Here is a 21,690-nt window from a genome sequence, read left to right as displayed (position 1 = left end):
TCACTGGGTAACACACTCAGCATATCCCAATGTGTCGGCTGTAACTCACTGGGTAACACACTCAGCAAATCCCAATGTGTCGGCTGTAACTCACTGGGTAACACACTCAGCAAATCCCAATGTGTGAGCTGTAACTCACTGGGTAACACACTCAGCAAATCCCAATGTGTCGGCTGTAACTCACTGGGTAACACACTCAGCAAATCCCAATGTGTCGGCTGTAACTCACTGGGTAACACACTCAGCAAATCCCAATGTGTGAGCTGTAACTCACTGGGTATCACACTCAGCAAATCCCAATGTGTGAGCTGTAACTCACTGGGTAACACACTCAGCAAATCCCAATGTGTGAGCTGTAACTCACTGGGTAACACACTCATCAAATCCCAATGTGTGAGCTGTAACTCACTGGGTAACACACTCACCAAATCCCAATGTGTCGGCTGTAACTCACTGGGTAACACACTCAGCAAATCCCAATGTGTGAGCTGTAACTCACTGGGTATCACACTCAGCAAATCCCAATGTGTGCGTTGTAACTCACTGGGTAACACACTCACCAAATCCCAATGTGTCGGCTGTAACTCACTGGGTATCACACTCACCAAATCCCAATGTGTGAGCTGTAACTCACTGGGTAACACACTCAGCAAATCCCAATGTGTGAGCTGGAACTCACTGGGTATCACACTCAGCAAATCCCAATGTGTCGGCTGTAACTCACTGGGTAACACACTCAGCAAATCCCAATGTGTGAGCTGTAACTCACTGGGTAACACACTCAGCAAATCTGAATGTGTGAGCTGTAACTCACTGGGTCACACACTCACCAAATCCCAATGTGTCGGCTGTAACTCACTGGGTAACACACTCAGCAAATCCCAATGTGTCGGCTGTAACTCACTGGGTATCACACTCACCAAATCCCAATGTGTGAGCTGTAACTCACTGGGTATCACACTCACCAAATCCCAATGTGTGAGCTGTAACTCACTGGGTAACACACTCAGCAAATCCCAATGTGTGAGCTGTAACTCACTGGGTAACACACTCAGCAAATCCGAATGTGTGAGCTGTAACTCACTGGGTAACACACTCACCAAATCCCAATGTGTCGGCTGTAACTCACTGGGTAACACACTCAGCAAATCCCAATGTGTCGGCTGTAACTCACTGGGTATCACACTCACCAAATCCCAATGTGTGAGCTGTAACTCACTGGGTATCACACTCAGCAAATCCCAATGTGTGAGCTGTAACTCACTGGGTACCACACTCACCAAATCCCAATGTGTCGGCTGTAACTCACTGGGTATCACACTCAGCAAATCCCAATGTGCCGGCTGTAACTCACTGGGTAACACACTCAGCAAATCCCAATGTGTGAGCTGTAACTCACTGGGTATCACACTCAGCAAATCCCAATGTGTGAGCTGTAACTCACTGGGTATCACATTCACCAAATCCCAATGTGTCGGCTGTAACTCACTGGGTAACACACTCAGCAAATCCCAATGTGTCGGCTGTAACTCACTGGGTAACACACCCAGCAAATCCCAATGTGTGAGCTGTAACTCACTGGGTAACACACTCAGCAAATCCCAATGTGTCGGCTGTAACTCACAGGGTACCACACTCACCAAATCCCAATGTGTGAGCTGTAACTCACTGGGTATCACACTCAGCAAATCCCAATGTGTCGGCTGTAACTCACTGGGTAACACACTCAGCAAATCCCAATGTGTCGGCTGTAACTCACTGGGTAACACACTCAGCAAATCCCAATGTGTCGGCTGTAACTCACTGGGTAACACACTCAGTAAATCCCAATGTGTGAGCTGTAACTCACTGGGTGTAACACTCAGCAAATCCCAATGTGTCGGCTGTAACTCACTGGGTATCACACTCACCAAATCCCAATGTGTGAGCTGTAACTCACTGGGTAACACACTCAGCAAATCCCAATGTGTGAGCTGTAACTCACTGGGTAACACACTCAGCAAATCCCAATGTGTGAGCTGTAACTCACTGGGTAACACACTCAGCAAATCCCAATGTGTCGGCTGTAACTCACTGAGTAACACACTCAGCAAATCCCAATGTGTGAGCTGTAACTCACTGGGTATCACACTCAGCAAATCCCAATGTGTCGGCTGTAACTCACTGGGTAAAACACTCAGCAAATCCCAATGTGTGAGCTGTAACTCACTGGGTATCACACTCACCAAATCCCAATGTGTGAGCGGTAACTCACTGGGTATCACACTCAGCAAATCCCAATGTGTCGGCTGTAACTCACTGGGTATCACACTCACCAAATCCCAATGTGTGAGCTGTAACTCACTGGGTATCACACTCACCAAATCCCAATGTGTCGGCTGTAACTCACTGGGTAACACACTCAGCAAATCCCAATGTGTGAGCTGTAACTCACTGGGTAACACACTCAGCAAATCCCAATGTGTCGGCTGTAACTCACTGGGTAGCACACTCAGCAAATCCCAATGTGTCGGCTGTAACTCACTGGGTAACACACTCAGCAAATCCCAATGTGTCAGCTGTAACTCACTGGGTATCACACTCAGCAAATCCCAATGTGTGAGCTGTAACTCACTGGGTATCACACTCAGCAAATCCCAATGTGTGAGCTGTAACTCACTGGGTAACACACTCACCAAATCCCAATGTGTCGGCTGTAACTCACTGGGTATCACACTCACCAAATCCCAATGTGTGAGCTGTAACTCACTGGGTATCACACTCACCAAATCCCAATGTGTGAGCTGTAACTCACTGGGTAACACACTCAGCAAATCCCAATGTGTCGGCTGTAACTCACTGGGTAACACACTCAGCAAATCCCAATGTGTCGGCTGTATCTCACTGGGTATCACACTCACCAAATCCCAATGTGTGAGCTGTAACTCACTGGGTAACACACTCAGCAAATCCCAATGTGTCGGCTGTAACTCACTGGGTAACACACTCAGCAAATCCCAATGTGTCGGCTGTAACTCACTGGGTAACACACTCACCAAATCCCAATGTGTGAGCTGTAACTCACTGGGTAACACACTCACCAAATCCCAATGTGCCAGCTGTAACTCACTGGGTATCACACTCACCAAATCCCAATGTGTGAGCTGTAACTCACTGGGTAACACACTCAGCAAATCCCAATGTGTCAGCTGTAACTCACTGGGTATCACACTCAGCAAATCCCAATGTGTCGGCTGTAACTCACTGGGTATCACACTCAGCAAATCCCAATGTGTGAGCTGTAACTCACTGGGTAACACACTCACCAAATCCCAATGTGCCAGCTGTAACTCACTGGGTATCACACTCACCAAATCCCAATGTGTGAGCTGTAACTCACTGGGTAACACACTCAGTAAATCCCAATGTGTGAGCTGTAACTCACTGGGTATCACACTCACCAAATCCCAATGTGTCGGCTGTAACTCACTGGGTATCACACTCACCAAATCCCAACGTGTGAGCTGTAACTCACTGGGTAACACACTCAGCAAATCCCAATGTGTCAGCTGTAACTCACTGGGTAACACACTCAGCAAATCCCAATGTGTGAGCAAATCCCAATGTGTGAGCTGTAACTCACTGGGTATCACACTCACCAAATCCCAATGTGTCGGCTGTAACTCACTGGGTAACACACTCAGCAAATCCCAATGTGTGAGCTGTAACTCACTGGGTAACACACTCAGCAAATCCCAATGTGTGAGCTGTAACTCACTGGGTATCACACTCAGCAAATCCCAATTTGTCGGCTGTAACTCACTGGGTATCACACTCAGCAAATCCCAATGTGTGAGCTGTAACTCACTGGGTATCACACTCAGCAAGTCCCAATGTGTGAGCTGTAACTCACTGGGTAACACACTCAGCAAATCCCAATGTGTCGGCTGTAACTCACTGGGTATCACACTCAGCAAATCCCAATGTGTCGGCTGTAACTCACTGGGTACCACACTCACCAAATCCCAATGTGTGAGCTGTAACTCACTGGGTAACACACTCAGCAAATCCCAATGTGTGAGCTGTAACTCACTGGGTAACACACTCACCAAATCCCAATGTGTGAGCTGTAACTCACTGGGTATCACACTCAGCAAATCCCAATGTGTCGGCTGTAACTCACTGGGTAGCACACTCAGCAAATCCCAATGTGTCGGCTGTAACTCACTGGGTATCACACTCAGCAAATCCCAATGTGTGAGCTGTAACTCACTGGGTAACACACTCAGCAAATCCCAATGTGTCAGCTGTAACTCACTGGGTATCACACTCAGCAAACCCCAATGTGTGAGCTGTAACTCACTGGGTAACACACTCAGCAAATCCCAATGTGTCAGCTGTAACTCACTGGGTATCACACTCAGCAAATCCCAATGTGTGAGCTGTAACTCACTGGGTAACACACTCAGCAAATCCCAATGTGTGAGCTGTAACTCACTGGGCAACACACTCACCAAATCCCAATGTGTGAGCTGTAACTCACTGGGTAACACACTCATCAAATCCCAATGTGTGAGCTGTAACTCACTGGGTAACACACTGATCAAATCCCAATGTGTCGGCTGTAACTCACTGGGTAACACAGTCAGCAAATCCCAATGTGTCGGCTGTAACTCACTGGGTAACACACTCAGCAAATCCCAATGTGTCAGCTGTAACTCACTGGGTAACACACTCACCAAATCCCAATGTGTGAGCTGTAACTCACTGGGTAACACACTCAGCAAATCCCAATGTGTCGGCTGTAACTCACTGGGTAACACACTCAGCAAATCCCAATGTGTGAGCTGTAACTCACTGGGTAACACACTCACCAAATCCCAATGTGTCGGCTGTAACTCACTGGGTAACACACTCAGCAAATCCCAATGTGTGAGCTGTAACTCACTGGGTAACACACTCAGCAAATCCCAATGTGTGAGCTGTAACTCACTGGGTAACACACTCAGCAAATCCCAATGTGTCGGGTGTAACTCACTGGGTAACACACTCAGCAAATCCCAATGTGTGAGCTGTAACTCACTGGGTAACACACTCAGCAAATCCCAATGTGTCGGCTGTAACTCACTGGGTAACACACTCAGCAAATCCCAATGTGTGAGCTGTAACTCACTGAGTATCACACTCAGCAAATCCCAATGTGTGAGCTGTAACTCACTGGGTGACACACTCAGCAAATCCCAATGTGTCGGCTGTAACTCACTGGGTAACACACTCAGCAAATCCCAATGTGTGAGCTGTAACTCACTGGGTAACACACTCAGCAAATCCCAATGTGTCGGCTGTAACTCACTGGGTAACACACTCACCAAATCCCAATGTGTCGGCTGTAACTCACTGGGTATCACACTCACCAAATCCCAACGTGTGAGCTGTAACTCACTGGGTAACACACTCAGCAAATCCCAATGTGTGAGCTGTAACTCACTGGGTAACACACTCAGCAAATCCCAATGTGTGAGCTGTAACTCACTGGGTAACACACTCAGCAAATCCCAATGTGTGAGCTGTAACTCACTGGGTATCACACTCACCAAATCCCAATGTGTCGGCTGTAACTCACTGGGTAACACACTCAGCAAATCCCAATGTGTGAGCTGTAACTCACTGGGTATCACACTCAGCAAATCCCAATGTGTGAGCTGTAACTCACTGGGTAACACACTCAGCAAATCCCAATGTGTGAGCTGTAACTCACTGGGTATCACACTCAGCAAATCGCAATGTGTCGGCTGTAACTCACTGGGTATCACACTCAGCAAATCCCAATGTGTGAGCTGTAACTCACTGGGTATCACACTCAGCAAATCCCAATGTGTGAGCTGTAACTCACTGGGTAACACACTCAGCAAATCCCAATGTGTCAGCTGTAACTCACTGGGTATCACACTCAACAAATCCCAATGTGTCGGCTGTAACTCACTGGGTACCACACTCACCAAATCCCAATGTGTGAGCTGTAACTCACTGGGTAACACACTCAGCAAATCCCAATGTGTGAGCTGTAACTCACTGGGTAACACACTCACCAAATCCCAATGTGTGAGCTGTAACTCACTGGGTATCACACTCAGCAAATCCCAATGTGTCGGCTGTAACTCACTGGGTAGCACACTCAGCAAATCCCAATGTGTCGGCTGTAACTCACTGGGTATCACACTCAGCAAATCCCAATGTGTGAGCTGTAACTCACTGGGTAACACACTCAGCAAATCCCAATGTGTCAGCTGTAACTCACTGGGTATCACACTCAGCAAATCCCAATGTGTGAGCTGTAACTCACTGGGTAACACACTCAGCAAATCCCAATGTGTCAGCTGTAACTCACTGGGTATCACACTCAGCAAATCCCAATGTGTGAGCTGTAACTCACTGGGTAACACACTCAGCAAATCCCAATGTGTGAGCTGTAACTCACTGGGCAACACACTCACCAAATCCCAATGTGTGAGCTGTAACTCACTGGGTAACACACTCATCAAATCCCAATGTGTGAGCTGTAACTCACTGGGTAACACACTCACCAAATCCCAATGTGTCGGCTGTAACTCACTGGGTAACACACTCAGCAAATCCCAATGTGTCAGCTGTAACTCACTGGGTAACACACTCAGCAAATCCCAATGTGTCGGCTGTAACTCACTGGGTAGCACACTCAGCAAATCCCAATGTGTGAGCTGTAACTCACTGGGTATCACACTCAGCAAATCCCAATGTGTCGGCTGTAACTCACTGGGTAACACACTCAGCAAATCCCAATGTGTCAGCTGTAACTCACTGGGTAACACACTCACCAAATCCCAATGTGTGAGCTGTAACTCACTGGGTAACACACTCAGCAAATCCCAATGTGTCGGCTGTAACTCACTGGGTAACACACTCAGCAAATCCCAATGTGTGAGCTGTAACTCACTGGGTAACACATTCACCAAATCCCAATGTGTCGGCTGTAACTCACTGGGTAACACACTCAGCAAATCCCAATGTGTGAGCTGTAACTCACTGGGTAACACACTCAGCAAATCCCAATGTGTGAGCTGTAACTCACTGGGTACCACACTCACCAAATCACAATGTGTGAGCTGTAACTCACTGGGTATCACACTCACCAAATCCCAATGTGTGAGCTGTAACTCACTGGGTAACACACTCAGCAAATCCCAATGTGTCGGGTGTAACTCACTGGGTAACACACTCAGCAAATCCCAATGTGTGAGCTGTAACTCACTGGGTAACACACTCAGCAAATCCCAATGTGTCGGCTGTAACTCACTGGGTAACACACTCAGCAAATCCCAATGTGTGAGCTGTAACTCACTGGGTATCACACTCAGCAAATCCCAATGTGTGAGCTGTAACTCACTGGGTAACACACTCAGCAAATCCCAATGTGTCGGCTGTAACTCACTGGGTATCACACTCACCAAATCCCAACGTGTGAGCTGTAACTCACGGGGTAACACACTCAGCAAATCCCAATGTGTCAGCTGTAACTCACTGGGTAACACACTCAGCAAATCCCAATGTGTGAGCAAATCCCAATGTGTGAGCTGTAACTCACTGGGTATCACACTCACCAAATCCCAATGTGTCGGCTGTAACTCACTGGGTAACACACTCAGCAAATCCCAATGTGTGAGCTGTAACTCACTGGGTATCACACTCAGCAAATCCCAATGTGTGAGCTGTAACTCACTGGGTAACACACTCAGCAAATCCCAATGTGTGAGCTGTAACTCACTGGGTATCACACTCAGCAAATCCCAATGTGTCGGCTGTAACTCACTGGGTATCACACTCAGCAAATCCCAATGTGTGAGCTGTAACTCACTGGGTATCACACTCAGCAAGTCCCAATGTGTGAGCTGTAACTCACTGGGTAACACACTCAGCAAATCCCAATGTGTCGGCTGTAACTCACTGGGTATCACACTCAGCAAATCCCAATGTGTCGGCTGTAACTCACTGGGTACCACACTCACCAAATCCCAATGTGTGAGCTGTAACTCACTGGGTAACACACTCAGCAAATCCCAATGTGTGAGCTGTAACTCACTGGGTAACACACTCACCAAATCCCAATGTGTGAGCTGTAACTCACTGGGTATCACACTCAGCAAATCCCAATGTGTCGGCTGTAACTCACTGGGTAGCACACTCAGCAAATCCCAATGTGTCGGCTGTAACTCACTGGGTATCACACTCAGCAAATCCCAATGTGTGAGCTGTAACTCACTGGGTAACACACTCAGCAAATCCCAATGTGTCAGCTGTAACTCACTGGGTATCACACTCAGCAAACCCCAATGTGTGAGCTGTAACTCACTGGGTAACACACTCAGCAAATCCCAATGTGTCAGCTGTAACTCACTGGGTATCACACTCAGCAAATCCCAATGTGTGAGCTGTAACTCACTGGGTAACACACTCAGCAAATCCCAATGTGTGAGCTGTAACTCACTGGGCAACACACTCACCAAATCCCAATGTGTGAGCTGTAACTCACTGGGTAACACACTCATCAAATCCCAATGTGTGAGCTGTAACTCACTGGGTAACACACTCACCAAATCCCAATGTGTCGGCTGTAACTCACTGGGTAACACACTCAGCAAATCCCAATGTGTCAGCTGTAACTCACTGGGTAACACACTCAGCAAATCCCAATGTGTCGGCTGTAACTCACTGGGTAGCACACTCAGCAAATCCCAATGTGTGAGCTGTAACTCACTGGGTATCACACTCAGCAAATCCCAATGTGTCAGCTGTAACTCACTGGGTAACACACTCACCAAATCCCAATGTGTGAGCTGTAACTCACTGGGTAACACACTCAGCAAATCCCAATGTGTCGGCTGTAACTCACTGGGTAACACACTCAGCAAATCCCAATGTGTGAGCTGTAACTCACTGGGTAACACACTCACCAAATCCCAATGTGTCGGCTGTAACTCACTGGGTAACACACTCAGCAAATCCCAATGTGTGAGCTGTAACTCACTGGGTAACACACTCAGCAAATCCCAATGTGTGAGCTGTAACTCACTGGGTAACACACTCAGCAAATCCCAATGTGTCGGGTGTAACTCACTGGGTAACACACTCAGCAAATCCCAATGTGTGATCTGTAACTCACTGGGTAACACACTCAGCAAATCCCAATGTGTCGGCTGTAACTCACTGGGTAACGCACTCAGCAAATCCCAATGTGTGAGCTGTAACTCACTGGGTATCACACTCAGCAAATCCCAATGTGTGAGCTGTAACTCACTGGGTAACACACTCAGCAAATCCCAATGTGTCGGCTGTAACTCACTGGGTAACACACTCAGCAAATCCCAATGTGTGAGCTGTAACTCACTGGGTAACACACTCAGCAAATCCCAATGTGTCGGCTGTAACTCACTGGGTAACACACTCACCAAATCCCAATGTGTCGGCTGTAACTCACTGGGTATCACACTCACCAAATCCCAACGTGTGAGCTGTAACTCACTGGGTAACACACTCAGCAAATCCCAATGTGTCAGCTGTAACTCACTGGGTAACACACTCAGCAAATCCCAATGTGTGAGCTGTAACTCACTGGGTAACACACTCAGCAAATCCCAATGTGTGAGCTGTAACTCACTGGGTATCACACTCACCAAATCCCAATGTGTCGGCTGTAACTCACTGGGTAACACACTCAGCAAATCCCAATGTGGGAGCTGTAACTCACTGGGTATCACACTCAGCAAATCCCAATGTGTGAGCTGTAACTCACTGGGTAACACACTCAGCAAATCCCAATGTGTGAGCTGTAACTCACTGGGTATCACACTCAGCAAATCCCAATGTGTCGGCTGTAACTCACTGGGTATCACACTCAGCAAATCCCAATGTGTGAGCTGTAACTCACTGGGTATCACACTCAGCAAATCCCAATGTGTGAGCTGTAACTCACTGGGTAACACACTCAGCAAATCCCAATGTGTCGGCTGTAACTCACTGGGTATCACACTCAACAAATCCCAATGTGTCGGCTGTAACTCACTGGGTACCACACTCACCAAATCCCAATGTGTGAGCTGTAACTCACTGGGTAACACACTCAGCAAATCCCAATGTGTGAGCTGTAACTCACTGGGTAACACACTCACCAAATCCCAATGTGTGAGCTGTAACTCACTGGGTATCACACTCAGCAAATCCCAATGTGTCGGCTGTAACTCACTGGGTAGCACACTCAGCAAATCCCAATGTGTCGGCTGTAACTCACTGGGTATCACACTCAGCAAATCCCAATGTGTGAGCTGTAACTCACTGGGTAACACACTCAGCAAATCCCAATGTGTCAGCTGTAACTCACTGGGTATCACACTCAGCAAATCCCAATGTGTGAGCTGTAACTCACTGGGTAACACACTCAGCAAATCCCAATGTGTCAGCTGTAACTCACTGGGTATCACACTCAGCAAATCCCAATGTGTGAGCTGTAACTCACTGGGTAACACACTCAGCAAATCCCAATGTGTGAGCTGTAACTCACTGGGCAACACACTCACCAAATCCCAATGTGTGAGCTGTAACTCACTGGGTAACACACTCATCAAATCCCAATGTGTGAGCTGTAACTCACTGGGTAACACACTCACCAAATCCCAATGTGTCGGCTGTAACTCACTGGGTAACACACTCAGCAAATCCCAATGTGTCAGCTGTAACTCACTGGGTAACACACTCAGCAAATCCCAATGTGTCGGCTGTAACTCACTGGGTAGCACACTCAGCAAATCCCAATGTGTGAGCTGTAACTCACTGGGTATCACACTCAGCAAATCCCAATGTGTCGGCTGTAACTCACTGGGTAACACACTCAGCAAATCCCAATGTGTCAGCTGTAACTCACTGGGTAACACACTCACCAAATCCCAATGTGTGAGCTGTAACTCACTGGGTAACACACTCAGCAAATCCCAATGTGTCGGCTGTAACTCACTGGGTAACACACTCAGCAAATCCCAATGTGTGAGCTGTAACTCACTGGGTAACACACTCACCAAATCCCAATGTGTCGGCTGTAACTCACTGGGTAACACACTCAGCAAATCCCAATGTGTCGGGTGTAACTCACTGGGTAACACACTCAGCAAATCCCAATGTGTGAGCTGTAACTCACTGGGTAACACACTCAGCAAATCCCAATGTGTCGGCTGTAACTCACTGGGTAACACACTCAGCAAATCCCAATGTGTGAGCTGTAACTCACTGGGTATCACACTCAGCAAATCCCAATGTGTGAGCTGTAACTCACTGGGTAACACACTCAGCAAATCCCAATGTGTGAGCTGTAACTCACTGGGTAACACACTCAGCAAATCCCAATGTGTCAGCTGTAACTCACTGGGTATCACACTCAGCAAACCCCAATGTGTGAGCTGTAACTCACTGGGTAACACACTCAGCAAATCCCAATGTGTCAGCTGTAACTCACTGGGTATCACACTCAGCAAATCCCAATGTGTGAGCTGTAACTCACTGGGTAACACACTCAGCAAATCCCAATGTGTGAGCTGTAACTCACTGGGCAACACACTCACCAAATCCCAATGTGTGAGCTGTAACTCACTGGGTAACACACTCATCAAATCCCAATGTGTGAGCTGTAACTCACTGGGTAACACACTCACCAAATCCCAATGTGTCGGCTGTAACTCACTGGGTAACACACTCAGCAAATCCCAATGTGTCAGCTGTAACTCACTGGGTAACACACTCAGCAAATCCCAATGTGTCGGCTGTAACTCACTGGGTAGCACACTCAGCAAATCCCAATGTGTGAGCTGTAACTCACTGGGTATCACACTCAGCAAATCCCAATGTGTCAGCTGTAACTCACTGGGTAACACACTCACCAAATCCCAATGTGTGAGCTGTAACTCACTGGGTAACACACTCAGCAAATCCCAATGTGTCGGCTGTAACTCACTGGGTAACACACTCAGCAAATCCCAATGTGTGAGCTGTAACTCACTGGGTAACACACTCACCAAATCCCAATGTGTCGGCTGTAACTCACTGGGTAACACACTCAGCAAATCCCAATGTGTGAGCTGTAACTCACTGGGTAACACACTCAGCAAATCCCAATGTGTGAGCTGTAACTCACTGGGTAACACACTCAGCAAATCCCAATGTGTCGGGTGTAACTCACTGGGTAACACACTCAGCAAATCCCAATGTGTGATCTGTAACTCACTGGGTAACACACTCAGCAAATCCCAATGTGTCGGCTGTAACTCACTGGGTAACGCACTCAGCAAATCCCAATGTGTGAGCTGTAACTCACTGGGTATCACACTCAGCAAATCCCAATGTGTGAGCTGTAACTCACTGGGTAACACACTCAGCAAATCCCAATGTGTCGGCTGTAACTCACTGGGTAACACACTCAGCAAATCCCAATGTGTGAGCTGTAACTCACTGGGTAACACACTCAGCAAATCCCAATGTGTCGGCTGTAACTCACTGGGTAACACACTCACCAAATCCCAATGTGTCGGCTGTAACTCACTGGGTATCACACTCACCAAATCCCAACGTGTGAGCTGTAACTCACTGGGTAACACACTCAGCAAATCCCAATGTGTCAGCTGTAACTCACTGGGTAACACACTCAGCAAATCCCAATGTGTGAGCTGTAACTCACTGGGTAACACACTCAGCAAATCCCAATGTGTGAGCTGTAACTCACTGGGTATCACACTCACCAAATCCCAATGTGTCGGCTGTAACTCACTGGGTAACACACTCAGCAAATCCCAATGTGGGAGCTGTAACTCACTGGGTATCACACTCAGCAAATCCCAATGTGTGAGCTGTAACTCACTGGGTAACACACTCAGCAAATCCCAATGTGTGAGCTGTAACTCACTGGGTATCACACTCAGCAAATCCCAATGTGTCGGCTGTAACTCACTGGGTATCACACTCAGCAAATCCCAATGTGTGAGCTGTAACTCACTGGGTATCACACTCAGCAAATCCCAATGTGTGAGCTGTAACTCACTGGGTAACACACTCAGCAAATCCCAATGTGTCGGCTGTAACTCACTGGGTATCACACTCAACAAATCCCAATGTGTCGGCTGTAACTCACTGGGTACCACACTCACCAAATCCCAATGTGTGAGCTGTAACTCACTGGGTAACACACTCAGCAAATCCCAATGTGTGAGCTGTAACTCACTGGGTAACACACTCACCAAATCCCAATGTGTCAGCTGTAACTCACTGGGTATCACACTCAGCAAATCCCAATGTGTCGGCTGTAACTCACTGGGTAGCACACTCAGCAAATCCCAATGTGTCGGCTGTAACTCACTGGGTATCACACTCAGCAAATCCCAATGTGTGAGCTGTAACTCACTGGGTAACACACTCAGCAAATCCCAATGTGTCAGCTGTAACTCACTGGGTATCACACTCAGCAAATCCCAATGTGTGAGCTGTAACTCACTGGGTAACACACTCAGCAAATCCCAATGTGTCAGCTGTAACTCACTGGGTATCACACTCAGCAAATCCCAATGTGTGAGCTGTAACTCACTGGGTAACACACTCAGCAAATCCCAATGTGTGAGCTGTAACTCACTGGGCAACACACTCACCAAATCCCAATGTGTGAGCTGTAACTCACTGGGTAACACACTCATCAAATCCCAATGTGTGAGCTGTAACTCACTGGGTAACACACTCACCAAATCCCAATGTGTCGGCTGTAACTCACTGGGTAACACACTCAGCAAATCCCAATGTGTCAGCTGTAACTCACTGGGTAACACACTCAGCAAATCCCAATGTGTCGGCTGTAACTCACTGGGTAGCACACTCAGCAAATCCCAATGTGTGAGCTGTAACTCACTGGGTATCACACTCAGCAAATCCCAATGTGTCGGCTGTAACTCACTGGGTAACACACTCAGCAAATCCCAATGTGTCAGCTGTAACTCACTGGGTAACACACTCACCAAATCCCAATGTGTGAGCTGTAACTCACTGGGTAACACACTCAGCAAATCCCAATGTGTCGGCTGTAACTCACTGGGTAACACACTCAGCAAATCCCAATGTGTGAGCTGTAACTCACTGGGTAACACACTCACCAAATCCCAATGTGTCGGCTGTAACTCACTGGGTAACACACTCAGCAAATCCCAATGTGTCGGGTGTAACTCACTGGGTAACACACTCAGCAAATCCCAATGTGTGAGCTGTAACTCACTGGGTAACACACTCAGCAAATCCCAATGTGTCGGCTGTAACTCACTGGGTAACACACTCAGCAAATCCCAATGTGTGAGCTGTAACTCACTGGGTATCACACTCAGCAAATCCCAATGTGTGAGCTGTAACTCACTGGGTAACACACTCAGCAAATCCCAATGTGTGAGCTGTAACTCACTGGGTAACACACTCAGCAAATCCCAATGTGTCGGCTGTAACTCACTGGGTATCACACTCAGCAAATCCCAATGTGTGAGCTGTAACTCACTGGGTAACACACTCATCAAATCCCAATGTGTGAGCTGTAACTCACTGGGTAACACACTCAGCAAATCCCAATGTGTCGGCTGTAACTCACTGGGTATCACACTCACCAAATCCCAATGTGTGAGCTGTAACTCACTGGATATCACACTCAGCAAATCCCAATGTGTGAGCTGTAACTCACTGGGTAACACACTCACCAAATCCCAATGCTATATGTTCAAGTCCTGCTCGAGGGTGACAAAAAGAACAAATTGCATTTCTATAACGCCTCAGTACTGACCCTCTGACTGTGCAGCACTCCCTCAGTACTGACCCACTGACAGTGCAGCACTCCCTCAGTACTGACCCCCTGACAGTGCAGCACTCCCTCAGTCCTGACCCTCTGACAGTGCAGCACTCCCTCAGTACTGACCCGCTGACAGTGCAGCACTCCCTCAGTACTGACCCTCTGACAGTGCAGCGCTCCCTCAGTACTGACCCTCTGACAGTGCAGCACTCCCTCAGTACTGACCCTCTGACAGTGCAGCACTCCCTCAGTACTGACCCTCTGACAGTGCAGCACTTCGTCTGGGTGTGTCAGCCTGAATTATGTGTTGTGGAATCTGGTATTTGAACCCATGATAGTTTGGCTTGAACTGATACTGCTCTCCAACCCCTGCCTGCAAAGCTAGTTTGTTGTTGGTTCCTTCTGTGACCAGGCCTTAGGGAAATAACACAAAACTCCAGGACAGTAATCTAAATGTAAATCCTATTACATCGTGTAACTAGTTCTGTTGGAGATGCGATCCTTTTACAGCCCAAAGCAGTACATTCAGCAGTAGATTCCTTTTAACCCTCCAACTGAACTGTGATAGATATTAATCAGGCTTTGTGTTCCAAACTGCATCAACTGCTTCTGCCGTCACTCCAGTCCATGTCTGATTAACCAGAGAGAATTCTGAACCTTACTATGATTTTATGTTAATTGGCCCCATCATTTATTAGCATGCTAAAAGTCAAAAGCTCCTATCAGGATATCAACTCTTGCTTGTTGGTGATTGGAAACAGTTTATTTTGCCCTGGGGGCATCAATTTGATTCGAACTGCCTGTACTGAGTGACTGAGATTGAGTAATCTCCACTTCACAAGATACAGTCCACTGCTGGTCATTTCAAGTTTTCTTTTCTGCTGTGTATAAAAGTTGTTTTATTCAATCAATTTTGAAGTGGGAAATATGGAATTGATGGTGGAAACAGCCACTTGTAAAAAAAGACCAGTGCTTCTACAGAATCTCTCCTGACCTCAGAACCTTCCAAAGCATTTTACAGTCAGTAAAGTAGGTTTAGAAATAGGGCACTCAATTTGTACTGCTCCCAAACACGTCAGTGTGATATAGGTCAGATCATCTGTTGTAGTGATGTTTGTTTGAAGGATGAATATTGATCAGTGTACTGCTGCACAGTGGTTAGCACAGTTGCTTCACAGCGCCAAGGTCCCAAATTCAATTCCTGGCTTGGGTCACTGTCTGTGTGGAGTCTGCACGTTCTCCCCGTGTCTGCGTGGGTTTCCTCCGGGTGCTCCGGTTTCCTTCCACAAGTCCCAAAAGACGTGCTGTTAGGTGAATTGGACATTCTGAATTCTCCCTCTGTGACCCGAACAAGCACCGGAATGTGGCGACTAGGGGATTTTCACAGTAGCTGTTTAGCACAGGGCTAAATCGCTGGCTTTGAAAACAGACCAAGGCAGGCTAGCAGCATGGTTCATTTCCCGTACCAGCCTCCCCGAACAGGTGCCGGAATGTGCCGACTAGGGTCTTTTCACAGTAACTTCATTTGAAGCCTACTTGTGACAATAAGCGATTTTCATTTCATTTTTCATTTCATTGCAGTGTTAATGTAAGCCTACTTGTGACAATACAGATTATTATTATTATAAGACCTCCCTCCTGCTCTTTGAAATATGGTGGGATCTTTCCTCTCTACCTGAGCGAGCGGCCAGGGCCACAGTTTAACATCTCAATTAAAAGATTGTACCTCTGACAATTCAGCAAATCCCTCTGCTGCACTGCACTGGGAGTGTCATCCCAGATATGTGTTTTTTTTTAGACTTTCCAGCTCCAAGATTACTATGCACTAAGCCACGGTAGACAAGTGAATTTGTTTGTGACTTATTGCAGGGGTTTACAGGAGGGTGAGCAGTTTTAATCCAGTAACTTGTGTAATTTTAGATCGTCATGGCCTCCGGAAGATCAGCTGCATCCCTCATGCGCGCTGTGAGAGTCTCTGAATTTGGTGATCCAGGAGTCCTCAAGTTACAATTGGATATTCCTGTACCTAGCCCAAGCGAAAATCAGGTAAGGTGCATCTTTCTACTAATTACCATAATGTTAGGAGTTCTCAGTCATACAGTAGCACAGCCCCAGAACTGAGACTCAAATTCAGATTAGATTGATCGATGTGAGATTTGGGTTTATGAAGTGGTCGCGAACACAACTTGCTCCAGTTTCTTCCAATTCAAAGGATCCTAAGCAAATGAAATTTGGCCATTGTCAACGCAACACCTGCATCTAGAACACGTACAATGAGAAGGATATGGAGACCCTGGAGAAGGTACAAAAATATTTCCCAGAGATGATACCAGAACTGAGAAGCTTTAATCAGCAAAGACAGATTAGGCTGGATCTCTTTGTTCTACAGAAGAGGAAAGCTCTTGGGTAACGGGATAAAAGATGTTAAAATTACTGCTGTATAGTGTGGAATCCAAAAAAACCTATAAAATTCTAACTGGACTAGACAGATGCAGGAAGGATGTTCCCGATTTGGGGTGGGGTGGAGGCGGGGGTGTCTAGAACCAGGGGTTACTGTCTGAGGATATGGGGTAGACCATTGAGGACAGAAGTGAGGAGAAATTCCTTCACCCAGCGAGTGGTCGGCCTGTGGAAATCGCTACTACAGAAAGCTGAGGCCCAAAACACGATTCAGCGCCCCCATTGCACCCACCGGAAATCCGGGTGCACAGGGTGAATTACGCGAGAACCCTAAATCAAGCTCCGACTCAGGTGCCCAGCCAATTGTGAGTCACACAGCTGGCGAAATCTGGATCATTTAAATACCCGGAGGACGGCTTCGCCCGGCACCTGGGACTCAACGGCCGCACCTGCGAGACCTCACCAGACAACATTTAGTAGCGGTCCACACAAACATGAGCCAGGCGTAACGGCACCTCGGGGGGTCTCGCAGGCCATTAGAGACCCCCGGGTGATCATGGACAGGGCACCTGGCGCTTTGGGGACACTGTTGGCCACACCCTGGCAGTGCCATCCAGGCAACCACTAATAATAATAATAATCACTTATTGTCACAAGTAGGCTTCAATAAAGTTACTGTGAAAAGCCCCTAGTCGCCACATTCCGGCGCCTGTTCGGGGAGGCCGATACGGGAATAGAACCTGCGCTGCTGGCCTTGTTCTACATTACAAGCCGGCTGTTTAGCCCACTGTGTTAAACCAGCCACCGAACCTGGCACTAGGGTGCCAGCTTGACACTGCCAGTGTCCCCGGATGCCAGGCTGGAACTGCCAGGGTTCAGGTCTGGGGGGTGGGGCAGCCCATTAGAGGTGGAGTGACGGGGCGGGGAGGGTTGCAAGAGGCCCTGGGAAGGTTGAGGGGGTGAGCAGAAAGTGGAGGGGCGGGGGGGGGGAGGAAAGATCAGGGCTGTTGATCAAAATGGCGCCCCTCTCTGAGACAGCCATTCCTGCAGACGGGATCAGCTCGCCAGCAGGAAATCTCTCCAAGTGCGGTCTCGGTGGGGAGAAACTCCCCGAGGCAAGAAAGAACGGCAAAGTGCCATTGAATAATGCGGTGCTGCAGCCGCCGGGAATTACCCCACCATTCGCACCCGAAAGCGGACTTAGGTTTAAGTCCGCTGAACCGTAAGACTATAAGACATAGGAGCAGAATTAGGCCACTCGGCCCATTGAGTCTGCTCCGCCATTCAATCATGGCTGATATTTTCTCATCCCCATTCTCCTGCCTTCTCCTGATAACCGCTGATCCCCTAATCGCGCCCTGTATGTTTTCAAGCAGGAGTTAGAGATAGCTCTCGGGGCGAAGGGGATCAAAGGACATGGGAGGAAGGCGGGAACAGACTATTGAGTTGGATGATCAGCCACGATCATAATGAATGTGGAGCGGGTTCTCATGACCTCCTCCTGCTCCTATTTTCTATGTTTCTATGGATGCAGAGAAGATATTTTCACGTGTGGGGAAGAATATAACTAGGGCCATTACCATAAGATGGTCACTAAGAAATCCAATTGGGAACTCAGAAGAAACCTCTTCGCTCAGATAGCTAAGAATGTGGAGTTTGGTACCACAGGAAGTGGTTGGGTTGAAGTGAACAGCTTGAATGTACTTAAGGTGAAGTTAGCCAAGCATTTGAGGGGAAGGGAATAACTGGTTGCAATGGAATATTTAGATGAGTAAAGATGTGAGGAGACTCGAGTGGAGTATTAACACTGGCATAGACTGGTTGAGCCGAATGTTGCTGTGGCTTTTATCCTGCATAATCCTATGAATGAGTGACACCCAAGTTTCGGTGCACATTCCCCGCTTCTAATTTATGGACATGCAGATAATCCCATTTTTGCTTCCAAAGTGGATAACCTCGCATTTATCCACATTATAAAGCATCTGCCCTTCATTTGCCCACTGCACAAATCTCTCTGAAGGATCTCTGCATCTTCCTCACAGCTCACCTTCCCACCCAGCTTTGTGTCATTGCAAATTTGGAGATATTACATTTTGTTCCCTCATCTAAATAATTAATATATATTGTGAATAGCTGGGATCCCAACACCGAACCCTGCGGTACCCCATTAGTCACTGCCTGCTGTTATGGGTCCGGGTTTACAGAACCCCAAAGTGTTTCATGTAGTTCAACCGACCCACAACTTTTAATAGATTGTGGTGTGGGAAGCACACAGCGTGCTCTCCAGGTGTGATACAGCAGAAATGGACAAGTGGTTTTTAAAACAAAACAATGTTTATTCTATGAACTCAAGTTAACCTTTTAAAAACAAACATTGAATATCTTAACACCCCTTACTTCAAAGATAATCCCAAAAGACTACAACACTAAATAATCCTTCAAACTGTTCCTTTAAACATCCAAAAGACTTCAACCTTCAAAAATAGGAGCACATTAGGTTACATTTAATATATTTATATTACTTTTGGAGATCTTGCATTGGAGTTCTTTTGAAACATCACTCCCACTTGCCCTTCCAAGGTTCCTTTCCCCGGATCTCCAAGCTCCACCTTCCAAGCACCGTTTCAGATCCTCAGCCGTGCTGAACAGGACACCACTGCTTCTAAAAGCTCCTTCGACTGCCTGCTCGGATCAAGGCTTTCTCAAGTCTGTTTCACTTCAAGTCTGCTCCACACAGCTCTCTCTTTAACTCCGAACATATTGCTCTGCACCTTCCAGTTTGACTTCTCAGGGCCTTTTTCAGATCCCTGTATCTGTCCCTTAACTGGAACATTTGTCCGATCTCTGTCTTTGACCCTGCCCTAGACTTTGTCCTGGGACCTCTCCCTGTCCCCCTGCCCATGCCCTGCTCCTGAGAAACCTTCTCTAGAGTGGTGCTCTTTCCTTCTGCGTAGACACACGGGTCAGGTTCCCGGCTTTAAAACAGTGAAAGACACCCAACTGTACCTGTGCGATGATGTCCCGGCCGGCACAGGCACAGTAAGTCCGGGTTCCCGACCTCCAACATCAGATTCATGTAAATCAAAATCAGTAAGATCAAACTTCTCCACCAGTGCTCCCCTGGTCAAACACCTTCACCTCCAGCCACCGTTATTGATGGAGAGACTTTAGAAGTCATTAAATACTTACATCTCTTTAACTACCTCATCCAGCACTGAATCAGCTGTGCCAGTTCAGTTTGCCAAAAATTAAGCAAGCAGGTCTTCCATAGCAGCGACCTCCGCAAGAGGGCAACGGTTTTATTCACAGCACAGTTGTTGTCACCATCCCTCTATATGGCAGTGAGACTTGGATCACCGACCAAAGGCACTTGAGAATTTCCGCAGGGTACTCAGTCAGGTAGAAAAACGGGTGGAAAATCCCAGCATCCTCCATGAACCCCAGCGGTGATTGTGTGAAATCAGTGCCCCCGGACACTGCCTCCATAGGCCAAAGAGTCAGATCCTCTCGTCACAGCTTAGAGATGGTATTTGTTCTCAAGGGGGACAGAGAAAAATGATTATGGACATTCTGAAAGCCTCATTGAAAAGGGGACAAATTGACTTCAGTGCCTGGGAGATACTTTCTGTTAACTGTGGCGGCACCTCATCCAACAAATTGCAATACAGGCAGAAACTGACCGCATCAACGCAGCCGTGGAGAAGTGACAAAAGCAGGAGGAGAGAGAAAGCAGAACCCAAACTTGAGAGAACCCTCCCCTTCCCGGGGAACCTCCTACCCTCCCCTTCCCAGGGAACCCTCCTCTCCTCTCTGCCTAAAGGCCTGTAGTTCCACCACTGGTCAGCTGAACCAGCTGAGGACACACGAACTGTGGAGCCTGGCAGAAGTTATCCTCGGCTCGAGGGACTGATCATAGAATCATTCATCACTGATGACAACAATCTCAGCCCCTTCAACCCCTGTGATGGTTGACATAAAAAATGTTATTAATCTCTTTTAAGTACCAGTAATGCCAGGGTGAACAAGAGAGTCTCGTGCTTTGCAAGGCAATGATTTTGAACTGAGATTATAACTTTTGTTGAATTTTGAGGCACTTCATTAGTAAACGTCCAGGTTACAGACTCAACTATTGGCCTTGAGCCACTGTGCAAGAATATATTAGTCTTAGCATCAAACTTATGGTTTTCATTAGTCACGGGAAAATAACTGATTTACATTGCTGTTCTACATATTTTTTTCTCATTGATGGTGAAACCTGATTATCCATTATAATGGAGAGAGAGTCCTAGACGGGTAATCGAAATTGGTGTCGAATTGAAAGTACTCACAGGACTGACTCCCAAATTGGGTGATGACCTGAACCTGTTTAACTCAATCTGCAAATCGAAAGATAAGGCAGGAAAGTGGAATTGAGGTAAATCAGCAGTGAG

General features: G+C 47.3%; 1 protein-coding gene across 1 annotated transcript in view; it reads left to right on the top strand.

The window, feature by feature from the left end:
* The window catches only part of cryz (crystallin, zeta (quinone reductase)), a 57,974-nt gene that overhangs the window by 13,169 nt on the left and 23,115 nt on the right, over positions 1–21,690 (top strand). Inside the window, exon 2 of the mRNA XM_072510297.1 lies at positions 16,781–16,906. Coding sequence (XP_072366398.1) covers positions 16,787–16,906 — 120 coding nt within the window. The 5' untranslated portion in view covers positions 16,781–16,786. The remainder of the gene's footprint in view (positions 1–16,780; positions 16,907–21,690) is intronic.

The sequence above is a fragment of the Scyliorhinus torazame genome, chromosome 7 (genome assembly GCF_047496885.1).
Source record: "Scyliorhinus torazame isolate Kashiwa2021f chromosome 7, sScyTor2.1, whole genome shotgun sequence".
Taxonomy (NCBI): Eukaryota; Metazoa; Chordata; class Chondrichthyes; order Carcharhiniformes; family Scyliorhinidae; genus Scyliorhinus; species Scyliorhinus torazame.
Note: the sequence above shows the minus strand (reverse complement) of the source record. Positions and strands in the feature narration are given on the sequence as shown.